Below are 24,664 nucleotides of genomic sequence, written 5' to 3'. Positions count from 1 at the left end.
AGCCAAGGCCTCAAGCTCAATGCCAAAAAGTGCAGTGTCATCCCATTTGGTAAAAACTCTGTACCCATGAACTACCACATAGGCAGCAATCTACTTAACACCGAATGAGTGATAAGAGACCTTGGGACCCAGGTGGACAGTAGTCTCTCCTTTGCTAGTCACATCGCCACAGTAGTCAGGAAGTCCTTCTATGTGGCACACCTCATCATAAAAGGGTTCTCATCCAGGAAAAAAGAGGTAATTGTTCCCCTCTACTCGACACTCATTAGACCCATTGTAGAGTACAACGCCCCTTTTGGAATGTACCTCACAAGACATCTGCAGCTGCTGGAAAGGCCACAGAAGTACCTCACAAAGAGGATTACTGGTCTCAAATAAATGCCCTACAGTGAACGTCTCAAAAAACTCCAGCTTTATTCCATAGCATATCACCTACTCCGAGGTGATCTCTGTCTAACATATAAAGCTATGTCAAACCCAGAGCTGCTGGACATGCTACACCTACAGAAATCCCAATCCCTCCAAGCTACATGCTCTAGGGACCTAAACCTTGTCACGACAATAAACAGGACATGCTGGAGGGATAGATTCCTATCACAGAGACTTCCCAAACTCTGGAACAGGCTACCTATCTATGTCAAGCAAAGTTCTTAATTAGCACTCTTCAAGAAAAATTTTGATGAGTGGATGGGAAATAGGAAATACACCCCGGGGATCACTTCTGTGTCTCTGCTCAACAGTGACACAGGAAAATAACTTTCTATGGGTGGCGTAAGCCAGGAAACCTTGTTGGCTAGGCTTATGTAGGCCCTTGGGCCGATAGCCTAGTACCTACCTATGAACCTATGAAATGCAAGTGCAATAAAGATATGGGCTGACACAATCATATACTAGTTATTAGGTTCCACTGTAATGGTTGTTCCATTCCAAAATTTACAGATTTAGTATGTTTTCATACTATCTTAGGAAAAAAAAAGTAATGCAAATATAGTTACCTGTACCCTTTCTTTTGTGAAGCATAAAACATTCACTTGCTGATTCCTAGTCAGTTACAGCACAGTAACATCTTACAGTCCCTGTGAGATGTGCAACATGCGTGCATACAATCTGTTACTTCTAATAATGTTAACATAGTATAGTTAAGCATTATTAATGCATGCATTCTAATAAATGCTGTTTAATGTTTTTACTTACTCACTGTCACACCTTGGCTATGTCTTGTATACATAATCTTTGTCAGATGTCTTTATGGCAGTATTTTTTTTCTTTGTATTGCATTTATTACTTGTTGTTATCTTTGCCACTGTAGCCTGAGTCATGGCTGAAAAGGGTCCTGGGACCAGTTCACTTTCCTGACTAACAAAGTATAAAAAAAATAAATAAATATGAAATAGAAAAAAGGGGGAGTGAACATGATAGAAATTACGGAACTAGTAAAGCACTTTTTAATTCTGCATCATTCATGAGGAAAAGAAAAACTTCCCACTGAAGGCATTGGGACGTAGCAGTCAGACTTACTTTGGAGTCCTTTCCAGTAGTTGCTGTCACCTGTATATTTTACAGTAAGGATCGTTTATTGCAGTGAGAGTTTTCACACCTCAGGATAAGAGTGTGGGGGATGGTCTGTCAATTCCTTTAGAATTACAAAAGGATCCCTATATGGAAGCCTGCAATTTACCTACTTTCTTTTGCTGGACGTAGCTAATAGCTATTTATAGCATAAAACAAGCTCTGACAGACATAAATGAGGCTCAGTCAAGGAAAAATAGAAACGGCTCTGTTACTGGTGTGTTAGATGACAATTAGTCACACTCCTGCCATTCTGTCTTAAGGGCATGACAAAACAACACTACTTCCTTATGTCTAGCATGACACATATAAAGAAGTCATGAAATGTATTCTGGGAAGAAGGAATAAAAGCAAGAAAACAAGATCACGTTACCAAGGTAGTTGTCATTTTGTGGGGAACACATTCAAACTGTAAAGAAAGCACTTGGTGTGATTTTGAGGCATTAAAATAGCTCAGAAAACAAAAGATACAATTAAAATAAACATGTTTTTTTGAGTTCTAAGGAAGCATTTCCCTTCAATCAAAACCTATTATCAAACAAAAATTGGTTGTTTAGCCAGACTTACAAATTATAACTTCTTATTTTTTTTTTTTTGTATTTAACTATTCTCTCTACACATCTTGTTTTTTTTTTTTTTTTTTTTTTTTTTTAGAGATTTACTGTCTCAGTATACGGCAGCGTCTCTCTGACTGTTATCTTCTTTGCTAAATGAACACTAATGCCAATGATGTAACATGTCAAACTTTGATTTTTATAGCATGTTGTGACCCTGTTCTACAGTTTCAATCTTTCTCTCTCTCACACACACACACACACACACACACACACACACACACACACACACACACACACACACACACACGGCATGTCTCGGGGATGTAGTATGAGCTGCATTTTTTCCACACTAGCATTTTTCAACATTTCTTTTTTAGCCAACTGGAAATAAATTATGTATTTCCTTTTCTAGGCACAAGTGGGTATTTAACATCAATAACTTAACTCCTGATGAAATGCTTTTGCCAGTTGGAAAGCTCAAGTAATTGCAAATCCTATGTTGGTTCAATAAAAGGCATTACATCACATCTGTGTTCCAGTGTCTGTGTTTATTTCTTGTCTATTTTTTCTCAATTTGTAACTCAGCCACAGTATTATTAATTAACCAAAGTAAATCAAGATACCCTACAGAGCATTTAGTATCATTTCCTTCTATTCAAATGCTGCAAATGCTATGCAATACAATATATGGTACTGACAACTGCAGATAGCTAAAATTGTTATATTTTCAGAGATATCTGGACCCAACATAGGTGATGGACTTTTCTTGCATGTCTCCTTAGATAACTGGCTGGCTGGCTGGCTGTTCATGACAGCTACAGTTTTTCTACATCCCTGTCAGGCATAATTTACTGAAGAGCACCTGCTGCAGTTTGTGGTATGAACTAAAGACGGAATTCATTTACAATCGTATCACTTTTACTTTGTTTCATAAGGCCTTTCTCTTTACAGTGCTACTGGTTGCACCAGTCTTTCCAGAGTGGTCTGCACAATCCTGTTTCCCTCTTCTCCTGCCACCTTTAATTTTTACCCAGGATACAGAAGTGCAAGAATGTTAGGCCATGTAATTCTTCCACCAACCCAGACAAACATCTGTACTGTCATTGTGTCTTTACAAAGAGGGAAATGTTGCACCACTGTCCAAGAGAAATCATTCCCTGCCGACTGCCCAACTATTTGCACCCCGAACTGGCCATTTTTCAGTAGTCCACGTCTGCTGTTCCAGAAACAGGGCCTCTGTTATTTTTATACAGATACACTTTAAACTGCCCTAGGCACTTGAACATTCAGGCACACTCCAAGGGTAAATTTTTAACATTTAAATATCAGTGTTCTATGCTGATGAATACATTAACAATACAGGCATTAGCATCATGCTTGCATACTAGTGGTCTTGCATCATTAGAGAAGCAGGATTGTGTTCGCTTACATCCATAGTTTCCAAACTTCTATCATGAGCATTAACTTGCATTTGCAACTAGGACAGTGACCTTAGCGGACAAGGCTAGATACACCCCATGGCACACAGCAGATGACCAGAATGTTGACACAGTGCAATAAGGATTACAGTCATAGCTACACATACCTCCTCTTTTTTTTAGATTTTGAATTTCCCATTTATTTACTGGCAAGTTGCTGGTGATTTGAACCAGTCCTAGTGCACCATCAGATGTTCCATAAACCAAATCTTCTCCTGTGTCACCTATTCAAAAATACAGGAGGAAATGTCAACTGTAAAGCAGAATAATTAAGAGATAAATTTAATGGTAAAAAAATAACAGCGGCAATATCTACTGTGTGACTGAAACAGATAAACTGAGAAGCAGAAGCAGAGTAGCCAACAGACCTAATGCAATAATCCAATCCGAGCTGTATGTACTACCTGGGTTTTTAACACGGAACTGGCTAACTGTTACAGCAGCTCAATTCTTTTTCTTTTATTCACACCTTCACTGCCTCATACAGACCTGGGTAAGTTGTACTAGTCTGACGGACCTTTTCAGGTGTGATCCAAGTGACAAAATAGTTATATAACATGCCTACCATTTTGTACACTGGGTTATTTGAGGGTGATTGGAGTATCAGGTACTACAGACAATGCTAGCAAAGGACATCTCTAGATTTTTACACAACTGCTTTCATCAGTTATTGACTGTGGGCATGCCTCACTGTCATGATGGATGGTCCTTTTCTGCCATCTATATGAGAGCAGGCCCCATTTTTCTTCTACCATCTTACAATCAGCATACAAAATAACAGTAAGTACATAAATAATTATCATAATTAATCTAAAAATAAGCATAAGTGGTAGGAGATGCAACTCAACAGAAATTTGGAGGAAAAGCCACACAAGGATAACCCCAAAATAAGACTTTCAAAAATGCTTCTATGCCAGGGTCATTCAAAATGGAATTTAAGTAGCTGGGGCAGGATACAATACATGTTTCATTTGGAGGCTGAGAGCTATGGGGAAAAACAGTATCAAGAGGATCACTTATATTCCAAAGCTTTCACTAAGGAGCTAAGAATCCGCCTACACTTGGGCTTACTTTCCTTTGACTAAAAATGTAAGAGGAGACAATGGTCACCTTATTTCAATCCATCAAGTTTGCTCTACCAGTAACCAGGCTTGCCGAGCAAATCCAGGTTTCCTCAGTGACAGTCAGGGAGCTAACTCTCAATGGCACACAGCTGACTGTTTTAAAGAGATGTAAAGAGATGAAGGCTTAGTTGAACCCTAGGCTGAGCTCCATGGAGACAACAGACAATACTTATGAAATCCTTCAAGCAGATGTGATTGCTACCAGAAATAATATATTCCAAGAGAGGAATGCAAGGTATACCATGGATGTTGGCAGAGAAAGCCATGAAGTAAGAGTCTCCAGCATGAAATCAAGGTCCCATGGGACAGCAAGACCCTCAAATCCATCTGAAACAAACAAATAAACAAAACAAAACAAAAAAAAAGTCTGCCTAGTTGCAACTATCTGTACAGGGGTCCCATAACAATGGCATCATCACAGTTTGTCAAAACATGAGCTAAATAACCTGTTTCAGCAAGCTGTGATTGGCTAAAAGCTTTGTGTGTGTGGGGAGGGGGAGGGGTCCACAGACCTTTTCCTATGTGAGAGAAGAATCCCCATACCCCTAACTGAATAAACCTATCCTGAGGTCAGAGCAGTCTGGTATCAGTTACATTTCCTGAGGCCGGAGCAGTTCTCACTAACCAGACAATTTATAGAAAAGCATTCTGTGAGGCACCATTTGCAAAACTGTCACTTTTGTTGTGGAAGAATGAGAATCAGCTCTCAAAAATATACTGCACACTGTAGCACTTAAATGATCAATGTAAAAAAGCTATTTTATCCATCTAGAGTGTGAACAATTTTCTGGCAGATTTCAAAACACATAATATACCAAAGAAGACTACAACTCAGCTTGTCAACTGACTTAATTGATTGGTAGTATGAGGTGCTGGCTTCTCCAAGATGCAGCTACATTGTACTGCAGTTGTATTTATATGGATAACTCTGACTTTTTGGTGGTTTAATTATGTCATGGACTTAGTTTCATTGGTTCATAGGTATATACTAGGCTAACAACTACCAGGGCCTTTAAAAGCCAAGCTGTGCAACCCAACCTGATTGTGTTCCTATGTATCATGGGTGTTTATTAGGAGGGGTTAAGGGTTAAGCTAGTTAGGAAGTTTCTAGAGGTTATGTTTACTTGCGTGGGGTATGTTAGTTTGGACATTACTGTCTGCCTCTGTCTAACAGATACATAGGGGCCAGACTTGGTGTGAATTTTCAATTTCCCACCATTGGTCAAGGTTATGAATAAATATGGTTACAGTGCACTCTGCTTCTTGTGGATGGGGAACCTGTTCCATATCATGGGGATCCTCTGAGACACATATCTTTCTCGCCAACATGCCTTATTTATGTCACAAGCAAAGTTTAAATCCCTGAATATAGTGGTTCTGATTCTGTCTGTTCTGCAGATGTGCAAAAAGTCCATCAGAGCCAGATCAGAGGATGCCTTGTATGCCAGGCATAGTTCGCCTCTCAGTAACCTGTAGGAGACGGAGTATACAGACAAGGCTTTAAGGAGAGCCATACAAGACAATGTATTTATACCATGGATTCTCCTATTAAGGAACCTTTGTGGGTGTTCCCACTGTTGCACGTCAGGTAAGGTACATTCCGAAAATGGCGTTATATTCAATGATGGGTTTGATAAGTACAAAATAAAGTGGCACTATAACTTATTTGGACCTGGATGCCATGCCCTTACTTATAAGCTGGGAGACACAGAATGATGTTTTTTACTACCTTGGCCACATGTTGGTCAAAGGCCAAATTACTGTTTATATATGTTCCCAGATCCCAGACTACTGGATCAGCTCTTAGGGGTGTCTTATCGATGGAGTAATTAGCCTGGATGGCATTTTCCCAAAAGGCTCTATCATGCATTTCTTGGCATTGAGTTTTAGTCCATGACTTTGGTACGGCTCAATTGTCTGTGCTAGATCCTCATGTAAGATGTTTGTGTCATGGAGGGAATCTATGATAACTCCCAATTTGCAGTCATCTGCGAACTTGGTCAGCCAAAGATCCTTGACATTAGCCTTTACCTCCGAGATGTCAAACAGAAGTGGTCCTGGCACAGGACCCTGAGGTACCCCATTGGTGGCCGGTCTCTTAGGGGAAGTTGGATCACCAATCCTGACTTCCTGGATCCTGTCTGTGAGCCAGCTGGCAATCCAGTGAGTTATGTAGGGGTTTATGCCCAGTTTGGCGAGTCTGTCAACTACAACTGAGTGTGTAATGTATCAAATGCCTTAGCCAGGTCCAGGTAGGTGGTATGCACTGTTCCCCCCATCCCTTGCCTTGGTGATCTTCTCAAAGAAGTCCATCAGGTTTAGTAGTAATGACCTTCCCTTGACATAGCCAAACTGGGTTGGGTCCAGTGCCTGAAGGTTGCCTGTGTCTGTCGATCATTTCCATCACTCCATGTATTCATACTACCTGCTGTTGGCTGAAGTCTGACCTTGCATGTCTGGTTAAATCATGCTGAGAAGTCTCTTGTTCCACTTATTTTTCATACTGTTCAATCCTCCTTGAGAACATGGGATTTTTTTTTACCATCTTGAAAGAGCCCTTGAATACCCCCTATTCTCAAGAAACTATTGTTGGATATCAAAGAACAGGAGATTATTGCCCAGTCTCTAACCTTCTACTTCCCAGTAGGATTACTAGAAAAATGTTTTACATGCAGATGTACTGAGATTTACCAGACCATAACCTATCAAATTCTTAACAATTTTCACTTTGGATAAGGAACTTCACTGCAAATGCTCTCATTAGGCTGTCAGTGACCATTTTGTTCTGAAAAAGCAACAGTTACCCTCAGCCTTCTTTGACATTTAACACTGTTGGTTATGGTGTCTTGATCAAACACTTTCAATCTCACTGTGGTAGTACAACTGTACTAAATTATAATCTGATTGTACCCCTGCATCTCTTGGGAATTCATGATAGATTTCACAAAATCCAGAAGGCTGCCTGGATTCCATCCTTCAGCGGACGACTCTTAGCAGGTTTAAACATAACATAGTGAAGACAGCAGCAGTGCTGCTGTAAACTACTGACCATTATTCTTTGCGTGTTCCATACTTTTTTTACCTTTTTATGGTAGGAATGGAATAGAACTTGCATCACCTGGCTCACAAAAAATAACTATCTTAAATAACCACAATAACAGCAGACCTTTCAGGACAGGTCAATGATGACCTCTGGATTTGTCTACCTTTTTTTTTCTTCACACACCCAGAGTATTCAAAAGCTGCACTTCTAACCTAAACAAAAAGATTCACTGAGCTCACCACCAAAGGCAGTACGTGTGGAAACCAAGTAAATGTAGAAAGCAAACCTGCTGCTGCTACCCAAGCTTGAAGTAAAATGGTTAAAACTGTTAAAATCAGTTCCTTTATTAACAAAGTAAAACGTAATCCTGCTGCTGCACACTAATGCACATGCATCAGTCCTGTGTTATTTCACTTTAAAAACTCCAAGCTTTTAGCTAACACTAAGTAAATACACCAAAACTTCATTGGTTGACTGAATGAATGAGCTGCAGGAAGCTCTTTTTAAATGAAAGGTAGCTGCTTTTTTCTTTAGGATTTGATAAAGGTTCAACAACCGAAAGCGCTTATCCAGACAGCAGCAGCAGGATTACGTTTTAGTTTGTTAAAAAAGGAATTGATTTTAACAATTTCAACCATTGTACTTCTATAACCTATGAGGGACCGATGCTAGTCTCACACTAACATTCCACGGAGCCTTGTTTGGTGTGTGAAGTGACTTTATACAGACAGCATTGTTTGAATATTTCTTTTGTTCTTCAAGCCTATCTGGTCCTCTCAGGGACGTGTGTCTGTTGTAGCTCATTAACTTTCTCCAATAATGCAAATTACACATTCCAAACAGCAAATCAAGATACTCTAAACAGAACTATTATAAGCAAAAAAAAAAAAAAAAAAAAAATTTTACAGCTCCCTTGGGGTTTGGTGTAGTGTACCTTTGCAGTTATAGTGATCTCTCCTTAGGGATCTACTTTTGTGGCAACTATCTTACATGACTGTAGCATCTTCGTTGGGACAGCCACTGTAATAATAAATCATAACAGATAGATTCCTAGACAGTACTTGGATACTCGCAGAAGGACAGGTGCAGGATCCATGTAGCACAGCCATGTCAAAACCTGCACTAATTATGCATAGTGCCTCTAACTTGTATTATTTGTTAGGCATGCCGACTGTAGTTCATATGCCAATGTACAAGATATTTTGTGCAGAAACATAAATGTTTCAGAAGCAAATTGCTGCTGCCCTAGTAAAATGTGCCCTGGCTTTCCTCTGCAGGTGCTTATTAAACATGTCACAGCAAGAGGTTATTTCAGTGGGTCGGATATTTAGAGGGAGTCTGTTCATGACAGGTAGACCTCTTTCATTAAGGAATGACACAAAAATCTGATCATTTTTTCCAGAATTTATTGATTTGTCTGGTATAATATGTGAGGTTTTCTGTGCAGATTTTTCTATAGATTCTGACAGGTTAGGTTAAATATAATAAAAGTTAAAAGAATGGAATCCAAGTCACTGCTGATGCAACTTAAGGCATTAAAGTTGAATGTGACTTCAACATAACTTGTTATGAAAGACTGTGTAGACTTGTTTAGACAAGAGAATTTATAACTGAAATCATTCTGTCTGAAGTAACAACAGCTACAAAATGTTATCCCTAAGAAATACCTCAGTCACTGCTTCTTCTGGTTCATAAAGGGAAACCACTCCAACAATGGCATTCAAACACCAAGGAGTAGAAATATGTCTTCTTGTTGATATTAAGTGAGGAGATACTTTTTATAAAGACTTTTAGAAAGACTTTGATGTTGTCTGTGGAAAGGCTGTTAAACGAGCAGAGACTGCACACACCTAAACTTTAACTGATGAGTAATACACATTTCAATCAAGTAAGCAGATTAGAGTCTTATAGCCTTAGTATTGGAAATGTTGACAGTTTAGACCTTAGGAACTAGTCAAAGTGAAAAATATCTTCCACTTGGAATGTCAAGATAGACATTTCCCTTATCTTGATTTTTGATGTAAAAGCCTTTTTCTACGAAATTAAGCAAATCTTTAGAGTCACCATTTCAAATAGTTGCATGTTTATGAACATGTTTAGATCTGACAAGCTCTACAATTAGAATTTGAAATATAATCCCTCTTTGGAATTAAATACTGTCAGAGTAAATCCTCAGATTACTACAAATGGCAATGTTGCCTTTTTAAACTAATAGTCCATTAACTGTAAAGTCTGACACACTTGTTGAGGAGGTGTCAACAGAAAAAATTACATTTGTGGTTTCTGAATAAACTCCACTGGCTAGCTCTGCTATATGGTCTACAAAACCTATTTGTCTGTTCTTATCTCAACCTGCAGAGAGATGAATGAAATGTATTACCCATACTGATAATCCAGAGATGGGCTGAACATAGATATGTTGGGGCATTGACAAGTATTTGAACAGGAATAAACCAAAAGGGTCCTCATAAACATGACTGGGTATCTAATGAACTCAAACATCTCCTCAAATTATGTGATGATACGTGGCACAATTGGAAATGCAACCCCTCCACAGATTCCCATTCCAAATATAACTCACTATGCAACCTAGCTATGTAATTCATCCACAGATACAAAAACAAACACTACCAGAACAAACAAGTCTCACTTTTAGCCAAACTCAAAAGATTCTGGAGAGTAATTGACCTGCTGACTGGTCAAAAACCTCAACACAACTCCACTCCCCTGAACACCTCTAACACCACTAGAAACACTCATGCACCGACTTCCTCAATGTGTTCAACAACCTGCCATATATCATCATCAACACAACAAACAACAATGCAAACCTACCACACCCACAGCCAACCTCTTCCTTCCTTTACTTTCCATCATTCCACTTCATAAAGATTAGAACCAAAGAGACAGAAACATCAATGGACGAAATTCCCCTTTGTAAGGATTTCATCTCCCACCCCATCACTCGCATATAGAACCTCTGCTTAACTAATAAGATTATGCCTGAAATATGGAACACAATAATAATCACTCCTATTCCAAAACTACCCAAGCCAACTTCTTGCTTTGCAACACTGTCCTAGCTCAATATTTCCCACTTTTGGTAAATAATAGAAGAAAGCAATCTACACCCAAATTATTGCTTATTTACATTGATACAGTCTTCTACCCAAGAAGCAACATGGATTCTACTCTGGATACAGTACCGTAAGAGCTCTCTGCTCCCTCACAGATGACATCCTATCCAATATGGACAAAGGCAACCTGACTGTCTTTATTGACTTCACAAAAGCCTTTGATCTAATTGAGCATAACTTACTATTTGTCAAATTAACTGAAATAGGCATCACTGACTATGCAAAACCTTGGTTTGCAGATTTCTTCACCAACAGATCCATCAAGGTGAAAGCAGGCACCACCAATTCTGAAATAGCTCCTCTTATGAAAGGAATTCCCCTAGAGTTCCACTTTAGCCCCTCTGTTATTTATCAACAAACTCCCATCTGATCACCCTCATATATCTTTTTCTTTATGCAGATGACACTGTCATCAACAGGTCAAACAAATCCCACTCTATTATGCAAACTCAGCTCCAAGATGATCTCGAAACCCTCAACCGATGGCTAATAGGCCAGAAACGTATATTCAGTCACTCAGAAACAACAGCAATGCTATTTGGAACCAAACAAAAAGCCAAAGCACCCAGCTTCCTTAATATTAAAGATGCTAACAATATCACCATAGGTTCATAGGTTCATAGATTAGTACTAAGCTAACTGCCCTTGCGAGCTATTTTAAGCCTAGCCAAATATCCCTTGTGAGACTCAAACCCTGCACCTTGTGCTTGCAAGGCAAGCACCTTAACAATTAGGCCACCCTCCCAACTATCATATCATTCAAATACCTTGGCATTTGGCTAGATCAATTTCTTTACTTTCAACTACACATTCAAAACACAAGCAAAGATATTAACACACTACTGTTCTGGGCAAACACGCTATCACTTCTTCTGTTCAAGCCAGTCAAAACTGCCATAGGCAAAGGAATACTGTTATCTCAACTCAGATATAGACTACCCACAACAGCCACAGCCTAAAAAAAATGCTACCACCTTGCAAACCATATCCAATAAAATCTGCTGGTTCACTACCAACCCCCCATTAATGAACACCATTTCCTAACTCTTGCCAAAGCTAAATGGTTTCCAGTACATTTGAGAGCCCACCTCCTACTAGGATCACAAATTCCCAAAGCCCTTTCTCCTGAGACATCTCCCCTATCACTCAAACTTTTCACCAATCCCCCACTCAATCTCAAGGGTAGCTCTCAATCTCAACTCACTCTACCAACTCCAAAAACTAAACTTCATTGAACTGACCATGCATTCTTCATCCTAGTACTCCATTCCACTCTCAATCACAGATGTCCAAATGTACTTAGACTTCAGACAACACCTCTTCACCCAAAGTGTAGCTGCACTCACATGTCATGTCAGATGAACCTTGCAGCACTTGCACACCCCTTTATCTGTTTTTCATCCTTCCTTATCTCATCTTGTCATCCCCTCATTTACTGCCTCTCATTCATCTTACCTCCCTCTTCTCTTTGCATATTTCATAATTCCTTCTTTTCTACTCCTTTTCCTTCTGCGTGTCTCTCTCTCCATTTGTCTGTCTTCTCCTCACGGTATTCTTTCCAGAAATTATTCTCATTTGCCTCTTTCAATGACTTCATACCTCTCTATTTAATGACATACTGCTATCCCTGCAGCATAAGCCATATCAGTCATTATGGCTACATGTTGTTCAAAAGCTGTGCTAATCATAATTTCATTTTTCCAACCATATTTTGCCTTTGTAAACTGCTTCTTGAACTAAATATTGTAGCATACTTTTTTTATCTGTAAATATATATTTGTTTCATACCATATTCTTGTATCTCTAAATGTTTTCTTCATTTATATGACCCTATTCACCCGGCTCTGTCTACAAATGGTCCATTGAGATCAGTGCACTACCCCGGTAAACAGATACAAATATAAAAAATACAAAATAAATAAAAGAGGCCTTATGTTCAATGATTTGCATAATGAGATAGGAGTACAGTGGAATGATTACATCCCTGGACGTCATACCTTTAGAAATGTGCAGCGAGAAAGGACATCCTTACAATACTGAATATGTGATAATCAAAGGACAGCTTGTTGTCCACATAGGTTCTCAGATCCCAGACTACAGCATCAATTTTCAGGGGTATGTTGTCAATTTGATATTTACAAGGCAAGTCATGCATTTCTTGACATTTTAGTTTTAGTTCATAGTTTAACATCAGCTATTAGTTTGGGAAAGACTCTCTTGGAGTATCCTGGTGTCCTCTGAGGAGTTCAAGTCAACAGATGGCTTGTGCCGTCATGGTTAGCTATAAACCCTGAACATTTGCTTTGACATCCGAGACAAATGCCAAAGAAGAGTGTCCCAAAGACTGAACCGTGGGGTAGACCATTAAAGGCAGATCTTCTGGAGGCGGCAGAACAGCCTGCCTTAATTTAGTGGATTCTGTTTGTGACCCAATTTGTTATCCAATGAGTTGCAAAGGGATTTACATTTAACTGAAGAGTTTACTTCTACTGCCTGAGTGTGGGATGGTGTCAAACACGTTTGTGAGGTCTAGATATGTGTTGTACACAGATTTGCCCTCATCCACCACTTCAGAAACCTTCTCAAAGAAGCTGACCAGGTTAAATAGGCAGGATATGCCCTTGACAAATCTGAACTGGCTAGGGTCAAGAGTTTGTAAAAGTAAGATAAAGTGATGAAAAGCATTAAACAACATGAAAGTGCTGAAGAGGGAGACTGAAAATGAATACTCAGAGCAGTAGAAAATAAGATAAGAGATGAGTCATTCACATTCAGATAAGGATGCAGTACAACCAACCCCGTGTATGCAGTAAGGCAGATAGTGGAAAAGAAACTGGAGATGAGGAAAGAATCCAACTGGGCATTCACAGACAAAGACATGACAAGGTCCCAAGAAAACTGATTTTGGTTGTCCTGGGATGATTCAAAGTTCTGGAAACACTGCTAGAATTAGTGTAGACTAGGGACAAGGACCAATAACATGTATAAACAGTACTCAGACTCAAAGACAGATTCTCAGTAGGACTGGATGTGCATTAGGGTTCAGTTCTGAGCCCTCTCCTGTTCATATTAGTTATGAACTATGGGGAGGGCAGATCAATAAAGCTTCTATATGTAGATTATGTGCCACTATAAGCAGACTTTGAACAGTAATTTCAGCAAATGATAGGAGACCGGAAAGCAAAACTGAAGGCACATCGGATGAGATGGAGTACAAATGAGACCGTGGTCAAAGTGACAAATGGGGGAAAATCAGAAGTTGTTGAAAACTGAGACAGAAGGGATAGTAGTGAAACAGCTTAACTACCCTCAGGTATCTGGGAGGTGAGGATGACGAGAAGAATGAGGTCAAAGCAAGAATCAGAGGTGCTGCAGCCAATTAGCAGAAAGGGGTAGTCTGTGATGAAAGAATGTCAATAAAGTTGACAAGTAAGGTGTACAAAACAGTGATGTGATTAGTGGTTATGTATGACACAGAAACCTAGGCAGTGACTGCAGAGCAGCCGAGGAAGCTTGAGATGACGCAGATGAAGGGCCTGAGATGGGTAAAATGATCCACCTTTGGGACAAATGAAGAAACAAAGACATTAGAGCTGAAGTCAAAGTAGCTCCAATTATAGAGAAAGTCAATGAGAATAGATTACAGTGGTTTAGTCACATGTGCAGGAAAGCATAATATGATTTTGTGAAGCATATTTGGGAGATATAGGAAAAACCAAAAGGAGACAAGGGTGCCCAGGAAAGAGACGGATGGACTGCAGGAGAGAAGGCCTGCTAAGGAAGGTAGGAGAGTGCTACTGAAATGAGAGAAATGGGAATACTTGATGTGATACTCCAACCCCATGTAAAAAGAAAACGGGATTGCTGATGTTACTAAGATTGAGGGAGTGAATATGATATTTGGGGGTCTGTATCACGGCATCGAAAAGGACGTTAACTGAACGGTTAAAAATCGAAAATGTCATGCATCGAGGTGTGTACTGTGAGATCACAATACAGTGAAGATCAGAAAATTTGCCCTTTCCTCACTGTGGTACGATTTTGGAGTTGGTACATATAATTAGCGGGGGTGGGGGGGCTCCCACAAGAGCAACTTCGATGAACGGCATTTTTGATTTTTAAGCCATTCGGTTAACGTCCTTTTTGATGCCATGATATAGACCCGATATTGGGAAACTTGAATAATTATTTATTTTTCAAACCTTCAGCTTTGCTTTTTATGGTCATCTATTCAGTTCCAGCATTATTATCTGCTTTCCTTTTTCTGTAATTGTTTATTAAGGGAAGTGTGATTGTCTATTTATTCCCTGCAATTTGTATTTTGGCACTATTTAATGTGGCTTCATTACTTGTTTTGTGCTTTAATTTTTTTCCGGCGTGTTATCTCCTAGAGTTCCTGAGAAAAGTTATCATTTTAATTCTTTGGTTATTGGGGATTTCTTGTGGGTTGTTCCCAGGTCTTTTGTTCTAATTTTTTCATTGTTATATTTTCTTTGTCTTGTTATTCTTAATTTGTTTACTTTATCATATTTACTGTTTTACTCTAGTTAGAATAATTCCATCTTGTCACTTTTTATAGGGTGGACTTGTTGGCATGCCACACACATTCTACCTATTAATTTGCCTACCTCTTGTTTTCAGATTTGCAGACCCCTACAAATCATGGAAACGTATAAGGGGTGATACCATAAGCAAACTTTTATGACTATCTCTGGGTGTACAATACGCATGCTAAGCACATGAATTATTGTCACTATCCTGGGGTCAAGCAATTCATTGAGTATTTCTGACCTTTCTTTATAGATGTGATCAGGATCCCTATTTGTCATATTAGGCACATAAAAAGGTCCTGTCCTCCTTTAACCCCAATACAGGGCACTGTACACTAATGCAGGACCATAGAATTGTTAAGTTAATACCAAAGACTGCATTTAGTAAAGGCTGCCCATGTCCAGGAGGGTTGTAGACACTATCCATGTTAAGAATTTACGGTGCCCCATCCACTCATCCAGGTTCTTCTTGAACGGTGACACAGAGGTTCTCTGTTTCACATGAATAGGTAGCCTATTTCAAAGATGTGGCAATTACGGGGAGATAAATCTGTCCCTCCAGCATGACCTATTTACATCGCAGGCCATATTTAGGTCCTAGGAATGGGTAGCCCTAGTCCTGTTTGATTTATGGATATGCAGCAAGTTCATTAGGTTTGGGTCCGAGATTGCTCTGTATGCAAGGCATAAGTTTCTCCTAAGAAGTCGATACAATACAGAGTATAGTGACAGGGACTTTAGTCGGTATGTGTAAGGCATGTGCTGGAGTCCCTTGATCTTCTTTGTTAAAAACCTCTGAGGTCTCTCCAATTGCTGCAGGTGCTTTGTATGATACATGCCGAACGGGGCATTATACTCACTTATGGGTCAGATTAGTGCTGAGTATACAGGGGTTATAACCTCTTTTGCTCTCGAGGTGATGCCTTTACTAATCAAGTGTACTACACAGAAAGCCTTCCTTACTACAGTAGGCACATGGTACCCAAAGTTAAGGTTGCAGCCAACTTGTGATCCCAGGTCACTTACCACTTCATGGGTACTTAGGGTACTGTTGTCGATTTGATAGTGAAAAGGGACATGTGCTGAAGGGAATGATGATGCATTTCTTTGCGTTCAGTTTGAGACCGTGACTAAGACACCAGTCACTGGTCTGTGTAAGACCCTCTTGGGGTATACTGACATCATTTGGGGATTTGATTATTGCATCCAGTTTCCAGTCGTCTACAAACTCGGTCAACCACAACCCCTTAGTTTTGACCTGAACTTCTTAGAAGTATATACCAAACAGTAGGGGGGCCCAGCACTGACCCCTGTGGCACCATGCTGGTAACAGGTCTACTGATTGATGTGGAGTCACCCACTTTGATAATGTGTGTCCGGTTTCTGAGTGACTTGGCAACCCATCTTACAACAAAGGGGTTTACATTCAGTTTGCTAAGTTTATCGGTAATGCCTGAGTGTTGGGATTGTGTCGAAAGCCTTTGCCAAGTTGAGGTATACTGTGTGCACAGATTTGCCTTTGTCAATGGCCTTGGTCACAGTTTAAAAAAAATCCACCATATTTAACAGGCAGAATCTGCCCTTAACAAAGCCAAATTGGGTAGGATCCAGGTTTGGAGGTCGCCTCTGTCTATTTATGAGGTCCATAATGATACGTTCCATGGCTTCACAGATGAGGCTGGTCAGGCTTATGGGTCTGTAATTCCATGGGTCTCTATTGCTAGGCCACCTTTGTGGAAGGGGATAACTGTCACTGTTCTCCATTTTGCAGGAACAAAACTTATGGTTAGACCACGACTGAAAAGGGTATTTAATGGTGGTGCTAGTTCATGTTTTAGCCTGTTTAGAAGACAGCCTGGGATGCCGCATGGTCCCACAGAGGTTGTGTTTTTTGCCTTGGACAGGGCTTTGATGACCTGTTCTTCAGATATGTAGGGTGGGGGGGGGGGAGTTTGCGGGAAGGTTTGTGATAGGTTTGGAGGGGATAAGGGAGTGAAATTTTCACCAAACCTATCCACTAGCAGGTTTGCTATCTCTGTGGGGTCAGTGTGTGGGATACCCTTTGGTCACTAGTTCTGTACATGCTTGGGTCCTACATTTTAGGCTACGTACATAGCTGTAAAAGGCCTTATGGTTATCTTTGGCTGTGCTTGCCAAATTTTTCTCAAAGAAGCCCATAGAGGATTTGACAAATTGCCTTATTTGCCTGTTGAGGCTGAAGAGCATGCTTTTCCACTGTTGGGGTCTCACTTTTGTTTTCCTGGACAGCAACTTTTTGCATTTATTTTAAAGTGTTGATACTGGATGTCCACCATGGCAGCTTGCTTTTACACTGGGGCTCTGACTTTGATTCTTTCTGGTACAGCCAAACCTATACACTTATGCACGTGATTGTACAAGGCTTTAGTGTAAACATCGGTGTAGGCACCACTTCCAGCTGGGGGTAGGGCTTGGAATGCATTTATACCTTCACCTATGAGGGTGTAGTTTGCCTTGAAGTTTTTAGTCTGATTTCATCCTTTGAGAGTTCTGGTGTTAGTGTTAGCTCGAAGGTGACTGATTTGTGGTCAGATTTAAGTAATGAGGGTCTGATAGTTCTGATAGTGCATCTGTTTGCCATGTTGGTGAAGACCAGATCTAATATGTTTGTTCCTCTTGGGGTATTTGTTCCAGGGCATTTGAATTAATAAAGTCAAGGAACTTTTGCATTAGCAAGTTACGGCTAGCGTAGGTTTCCCAGTTGATGATAGAATAATTGAAATCCCCCACAACCAGAGTACTCCGTAGTATTTGGATTGTCTCCAGTTTGCTCAAGTAAGCTTTCTGCGCATCATGATCCATGGAGGAGGAGATATAACTGGCTATCACTTGAATGGGGGTCTTACCAACCAGAATCTGAACTTGGAGCAACTCCATGGAGTTGTCCAGTCTAACTAGACTGAAGGTAAATTTATCTGTAATATAGACAGGAACATTGCTTCTGGTTCTCACACATTCATTTTGTGGTCTGAATGTGTGGAAGGCATTGTAGCCTTGTGAGGCCGGGGTACTGAGGCCTTGAACCAGGTTTCTGTGACTGCGCAGTCATTTACATCTTCCAGTGATAGAAGTGCTTCCAGGGTGTGCAGTGGCTCCTAGCATTTAGCAGCACAACCCTTATTTTGTTATAATTGGCAACTTTCATGTCGGTAAGTTTGATTTCAAGACCTTGTTCTTCCTACTGGATGAAGCAACCTTTGACTTGGTGGTATAGTCAGTCTCATGGTCTGACCACTTCCATCGCTACCTGCCTGATACTCTTCTCATTTAGTACCCCTGTACTCAAAAGGATGGTGGCAGGCTGTGTTGGTGAATAGGTTTAACTCCTATTGAACAATGCTTTTTTGCTTTTATCTTTCCTCAGGGTCGAGACCAGGATGGAGACCTGTTCTTTTGCATACTGAACAAGAGTTGTTCTATACTTGAAGTGGCACTGGAGATGCTGGTATGAGGAACAAAAGATCAGTCTGAACTACTTTGAGGTAACTGATGTGCACCCTAATCTTTATGAACTTAAAAATGGTTCTTTAAATAAGTGGGAACAAGGAAAACTAAATACATGAATTCTCAAACTAGAGCAAGGAGAATATGTTCCAGCTGTTGGTTAGTGGTCTTGCAGGAAGGAGCACAAAGCTTTGCATTTGTAGGTCAAAGGAAATGTGAACAAATCCCACAGTATGGAGCTCATTATACTTAGAACATTACTCCACCAGCACCATATGATGCAGCTTCCATATACAGGACTAAATGCCATGCTGACGACCTCCTTAATGTAACAGGCAGAGAATTTTGTGCTGCTCAGAGATAAACAGCAATCAACTTTACTCAGCAGCATCCAGTATTAAATGTATATGCAGAATGTAGTAGCAAAATAAAATACAAGACCAAGAAAAGTAAAAGAACCTCAATGGGGCACTTGTCTGGTAGCTAAGTATTCAGTACAGCAACAAGGCATTCAGACCAATTAGCAATAATGGCTTTCGAGCTGGTGGCAAAGAAGTTCTGGGTAGTTGTACCCATATGTCCCTTTTATATCCTGTGTTCTGTGTTGGGAGCATAAGCATGACATATGGCATGTACAAGATCATTAGACTTTTGTATACTGGATGAGCATCGGGCTGCCCTGGGCGGGAGATTCCCTTCTGTTTAAAATACTGCAACAGTGAAGAGAAGGTCATCTACTGTTATGGTAAGACTTTACACAACTTCACTTTTTCATTATATTTGTTGTGGATAGGGACTGCCTTATCAGTACAACTAGCTAAGTGAGAGTAGAGGTCAGAGGCATAGCTAGCAACTTTAACAACAGGATCCTTCTTTTTTTTCTTGGCTTCCAGCTAAGATCTGCAGACCAATTAAACTCTCATCTCCACATTTCTGGATTTTTATAACAGGGGCAGGCATCGGTAGATAAAAGCTTGAAGCTTTGGATAGCACAACTGAGGGATATCAAGCTACCTTTTTACTGCAACTGGATAATAAAAGTGCAGTTGTGTAAGTAAACTTACCATAACAGTAGCTGTCTGAATGATCACTGCTGCAGTAGCCTTAGATATATGGGTTACATCCTGCCAAGGATATAGCAGCTAGTCAGCTTCCAAAGCTTCAGGGTACCTTCCATGCACCCACCATCTGGCAACTCAAACTGAACTGCCTAAAATACAAGTTTGGGCACCAAGCCCTTCATGGCTTTACTGCCAACAGACAAAAGGACGCAGAGTCCTGAAAAGGCAATGCTGGGAATGACAAAAAAATAAATGTCCACATCAAAGCATAAAAAAGGGTCCCCTATCAGTATATCGAACATCCTACTTGCCGAAGACCTCTTCGATGAACTCTATTAAACTAAATCTTATTCTGTTGAGCGACTGTTTCAGTGAAGTTTTTCCCAGGGGAAAAAAAACAGTGGGCCATCTTCAGGGATTTGCCCTTTGCCCCACTGTAGTGCAAGTTGGTATATTAAGTTGAGAGAGTGTGTGTGTGTGTGTGTGTGGGGGGGGATGCAGCCCCCCACCAGGGTGGGTTTTAAATAGTGCTGCTTTTGTTGCGGTCGCTGTTCTTTTCCCCTGGGAAAAACTTTGCTGAAACAATCTTTCAATAGAACAAGATTTCGCTTAATAGAATTCGATAAACAGGGATTGGTAAGTAGTGTGTTCGATAAAGTGATACAGACCCAAACAACAAGGGAGATGGAGGGGAGGGAGCGGCTACTGCAACCGTGATCATTCGAACATCTACTGTTACGTTAAGTTTACTTACACAACTGTACTATGTTTGTCATATTGATCACTGCTAAATAGCCTTAGCTGTATGGGTAGATTACCTTAGCTTACTACATTTGGGAGGTGGAAGGAGAAGAGCCCAGAATCCCCTGGAGAATGGTCCTAGAAAACTCTCACCTAGACCTAGAGAAGGAATCAAGCTTTTTTCTAATGCTTTGTAAAATTATGTACAGAGGATAAGTAGCAGCTTCTAGAATACTTCCAGAATCAAATCTTTTCAAAAAAGCCACAGATGAAACCAAGGCCCTGATAGAGTGGGCCTTGACCCTTTAGTATAACAAAAGGAACAGCCTTAGACAACCATTTGGTAATACTGTAGTTTGACACAGGTTGTCCCTTCTTCTTACCTTCTCCCTCATTTTTAGTTTCAGGAACGAAAACAGGGAGATGAATAGTCTTGCTTAAAGTAAACTCAGATACCACTTAAGGCATAAAAGAAGGGTTAGTTCTCAAAAAAAACATGTATCTGTGGAAAATGAGACAGGGCTGACTGACCATAAGAACTTGCAACTCAGATACTCTTCTTGCAGAAGTTAGAGTCATCAGTAAAACTGTTTTCCATTTAAGAACCTTAAGTGAGCCAGATTAGCTGGTTCAAATGGAGCAAGTGTTAGCTCCTCTAACACAAAATTAAGATGCCAAGGATGGGTCACTTGTTTACTTTGTGGCCTCTTGTGCAAAATCTCTTTAAAAAAATATTTTGACAAGATACTGCACTGAAAGAAGAGGCCCCATGGCCAGACATGCTGAAATGGGCGATAAATGAACCTGTATAGAGGAATAAGAAAGGTCATAGGATAGCAGCTCCCACAAATATTGTAAACTCAGAGCACAATTAGCCCTGAATGGGTGCTGGTTATGTTGTTGTCACCAACTAGAAAACCTCTTCCATCTGCTAATATATGATTTTCTAGTAGCAGGCTTTCTTGCCTGCACATTCTCTGTCAACAGGTGCCTAAAAGGAATTAAGACCTTATCAGCCAAGCAGCCAATTGAAGTTGACTGATGCTGGGGTGTATCAAACACCCTTGTTCTTTTGTGAGTAGATCCAGTCTGTGAGGAAACTTGTGGTAATTGCCTCTGGCCATTTCTATAAGAAGGGAGAACCATGGTTGCCTGGGCCAGAAGGGAGTCAACACAATGTTCTTGGGATTCCTTCTGAATCTTCAAAAGTACCCTGGATATTAGTGGAAAGGTTAGAAAAACATACAGGGACATTCCTGTCCAAAGAAAAGAAAAGGCATCTGTTTTCCAGGCCTTCTTGCATGGAATCCTGGAACAGAATCTTGCCCGTTGATTGTTCAGAAAGGAGGCAAAGAAGTGTACTTGAGGAACCCCCCACAGATAATTCACATCTTGGAAGATACCAAAATCTAGTTTCCATTCATGATGGTCTACCCTGGTCTTGCTCAGCATGTTTTCCACACAATTTTGTTTTGACAGAATGTAGGATACCTTTTGAGTGAGATTGTGCTATGAAGCTACATCCCAAGCTAATATGGCTAGTCAACAAAGGGGATACGACCTGTTCCTTCCCTGCTTGATGTACCACATGAGTGTGATATTGTCTGTATCAAATTGAAGAGTTCCCAAGGACCAAAGATGATTCAGAGAGTTGAGTGCCTTAATCAGAGTAAGCATCTCTTTGATATTTACATGCTTGCAGCTGCTACTGGCATCCCACACACCGTGCACTTTTATCCCTTCTGAAACTCCTCCCCAAACAAAGTTCAAGGTGTCTGTGGTGACTGTCTGCTTTGGAAAAGGGATGGAGAAGGGGAGACCTGGATTTAAGGATATCTGTTGTCTCCACCAAACGATTTCTCTTTTGACAAATCTCAGCACTGAGATTTGAAAAGGCAAAGGGTATTGGTAGTGGGACCAAAAGGAGACTTCAACCCCAGTAATTCTTATTCAGGTGAAGTCTTACCAGGGGTATCATAAGAATCAAGTCATAAGACACAAAATCCTGAGGTATTCCCTCACAGTGACTGGAGTTTGAGAGAAAAAAAACTTAGAAATTGATCTAGATATAGATCTATTTTTTTCCTGTGGAAGAAAAGCTCTTTTAACTCAGGTGTCTAGCTGACATCCCAGGAACACAATCCTGTGTGAAGGAGTGAAGAAATACTTTTGTTTGCTTTCTTGGAATCCTAGCTTGTGTGAGAGATCTCTCACCCAAATGAGAGATTACTGACACTTTGAAAATGACTCTGTAAAGATAAGCAGGTCATCTAAATATGGAAAAATGTAGATAACCTTTAGCCTACAAAGAGCTAACACTGGAGCTAGATATGTTGTGTACACTCCAGATGCAGTCCAAAGGACAAGGCAGGGAACTGATAATGGGGACCCAGAAACACAAAACATTAAAAAAAGTCTGAAGCCTGGATAAATACAGATGTGATAAGCATCTTTTAAGTCTAATGTTTCCAGGAAACTTGAAACCGGATGAAGAGGTGACTGGTTATGAAGTGACATTATTTTGAATTTGGGCACCATCACAAACAAGGTCGGAAAGAAATATCCAGAACTAGTCTCCAAGCATTTTCTTTTTTTTTGGTGACTAGGATCTTCCTTGAATAAAAAAACCTTCCCCAAATAGGAAGGAGGAACTGTTTATATCAATCCTTGGGACAGCATGTGATGAAGAATGGCTGGACACAAAAGAGTCTGTTCTTGAAGATGACAAATGACCCCCCTCCCTGGAAATGAAGACTTTCCTCCCACTGCCATCTGTAACCTTGATGAATGATCTTCAGAACCCATTTGTCTGAAACTATCCATTGCCAAAGGGAAAATGGAGATTCAGACTTTCTGGAAGCAAAAGCAGAGGCCAGGGTGGGAAGGGGCTATACAGTCTCTTGAACAGTGACTCAGACATATTGGACTGTCCTTTGTTTTGGGAGGTTAGAAACTTTTTTGGAACCCCTTGCCGTTTCTTCTTCAACATCTGTTTCCTGAACACTGTTGAGGCTGTTTATTCTGTTTTCTGCAAAAAGAGAAGAGGAGAAAAAAGATCCCTTGAACAATTTGGGAAAAGAAAGATGAAAAGACTTAAAAATTCCCTGGATCAGCTTACCCGTTTCATCATACTATTTGACCACCTCTGCAGAAGAGGGGGCCAAACACCAAGTGTCTGTGCAAGGGAGAATTTAAAATCTCATTTTGAACATAATCTGGGAGGTTCTGAGAATGCAGCCATGCAAACCTCCTTAAAATAAGACCAGTGGCCATAGGCCTTGATGAAGTATCAAGAGAGTCATATACACATTGCAAATGAGTAGTGACACTTGTATAAGAAGAGACAAGGTTATTTAAAGTAAAATTTTCATCACAAAAATAAACTGCAGATAAAACATTCCACATCTTTTCAAAATTTGTCAGACCAAACTTTAACATATGAACCTGACAGTTCAAAACTCTGAAAAACAGAGTTGGAGAAGTATATACTTTTCCACACCTATCAATAATTTATCCATCCTTATCAGAAACAGTAGGACTGGAATTAACTAAGCTTAGCAGGATTAGGATCAACTACAGCTACAGCTGCTCAGACAAGTTTGGGAATAGTGTATAAAAATTTAAAGACTTATACATCCTAACTGCCATTTTAGGTGCAGCTGACTGACTAACAGGAAAGTTACAGGCAGCAACACACACATCCACTAAAGCTGACAGAAGAGGAAGAATACATGTAGGTGCTGGAAAATCCATCTGTAACAACTCATAATAGTTTCTGAGGGACTGAGAAACCTCAGTGTTCTCCCACTGCAAATAGTGGTACACTACAGCAACAGTCTGAGAGAAAAAGAACTCCCCACAGGGATAATCAGAAACCGAGCTCTCCTCTGAGTCAGAATCAAAAATCCAAGGAAAAAAAAA

The 24,664-nt window shown here is 40.2% G+C and overlaps 1 protein-coding gene across 1 annotated transcript in view; it reads right to left on the bottom strand.

The window, feature by feature from the left end:
* The window catches only part of BBS7 (Bardet-Biedl syndrome 7), a 1,778,061-nt gene that overhangs the window by 1,011,517 nt on the left and 741,880 nt on the right, over nucleotides 1-24,664 (bottom strand). Inside the window, exon 7 of the mRNA XM_044061529.1 lies at nucleotides 3,712-3,828. Coding sequence (XP_043917464.1) covers nucleotides 3,712-3,828 — 117 coding nt within the window. The remainder of the gene's footprint in view (nucleotides 1-3,711; nucleotides 3,829-24,664) is intronic.

This window comes from Protopterus annectens, chromosome 2.part0, assembly GCF_019279795.1.
Source record: "Protopterus annectens isolate FY-2018-M chromosome 2.part0, PAN1.0, whole genome shotgun sequence".
Taxonomy (NCBI): Eukaryota; Metazoa; Chordata; order Ceratodontiformes; family Protopteridae; genus Protopterus; species Protopterus annectens.
This window is presented reverse-complemented; position numbering and strand designations above follow the sequence as displayed.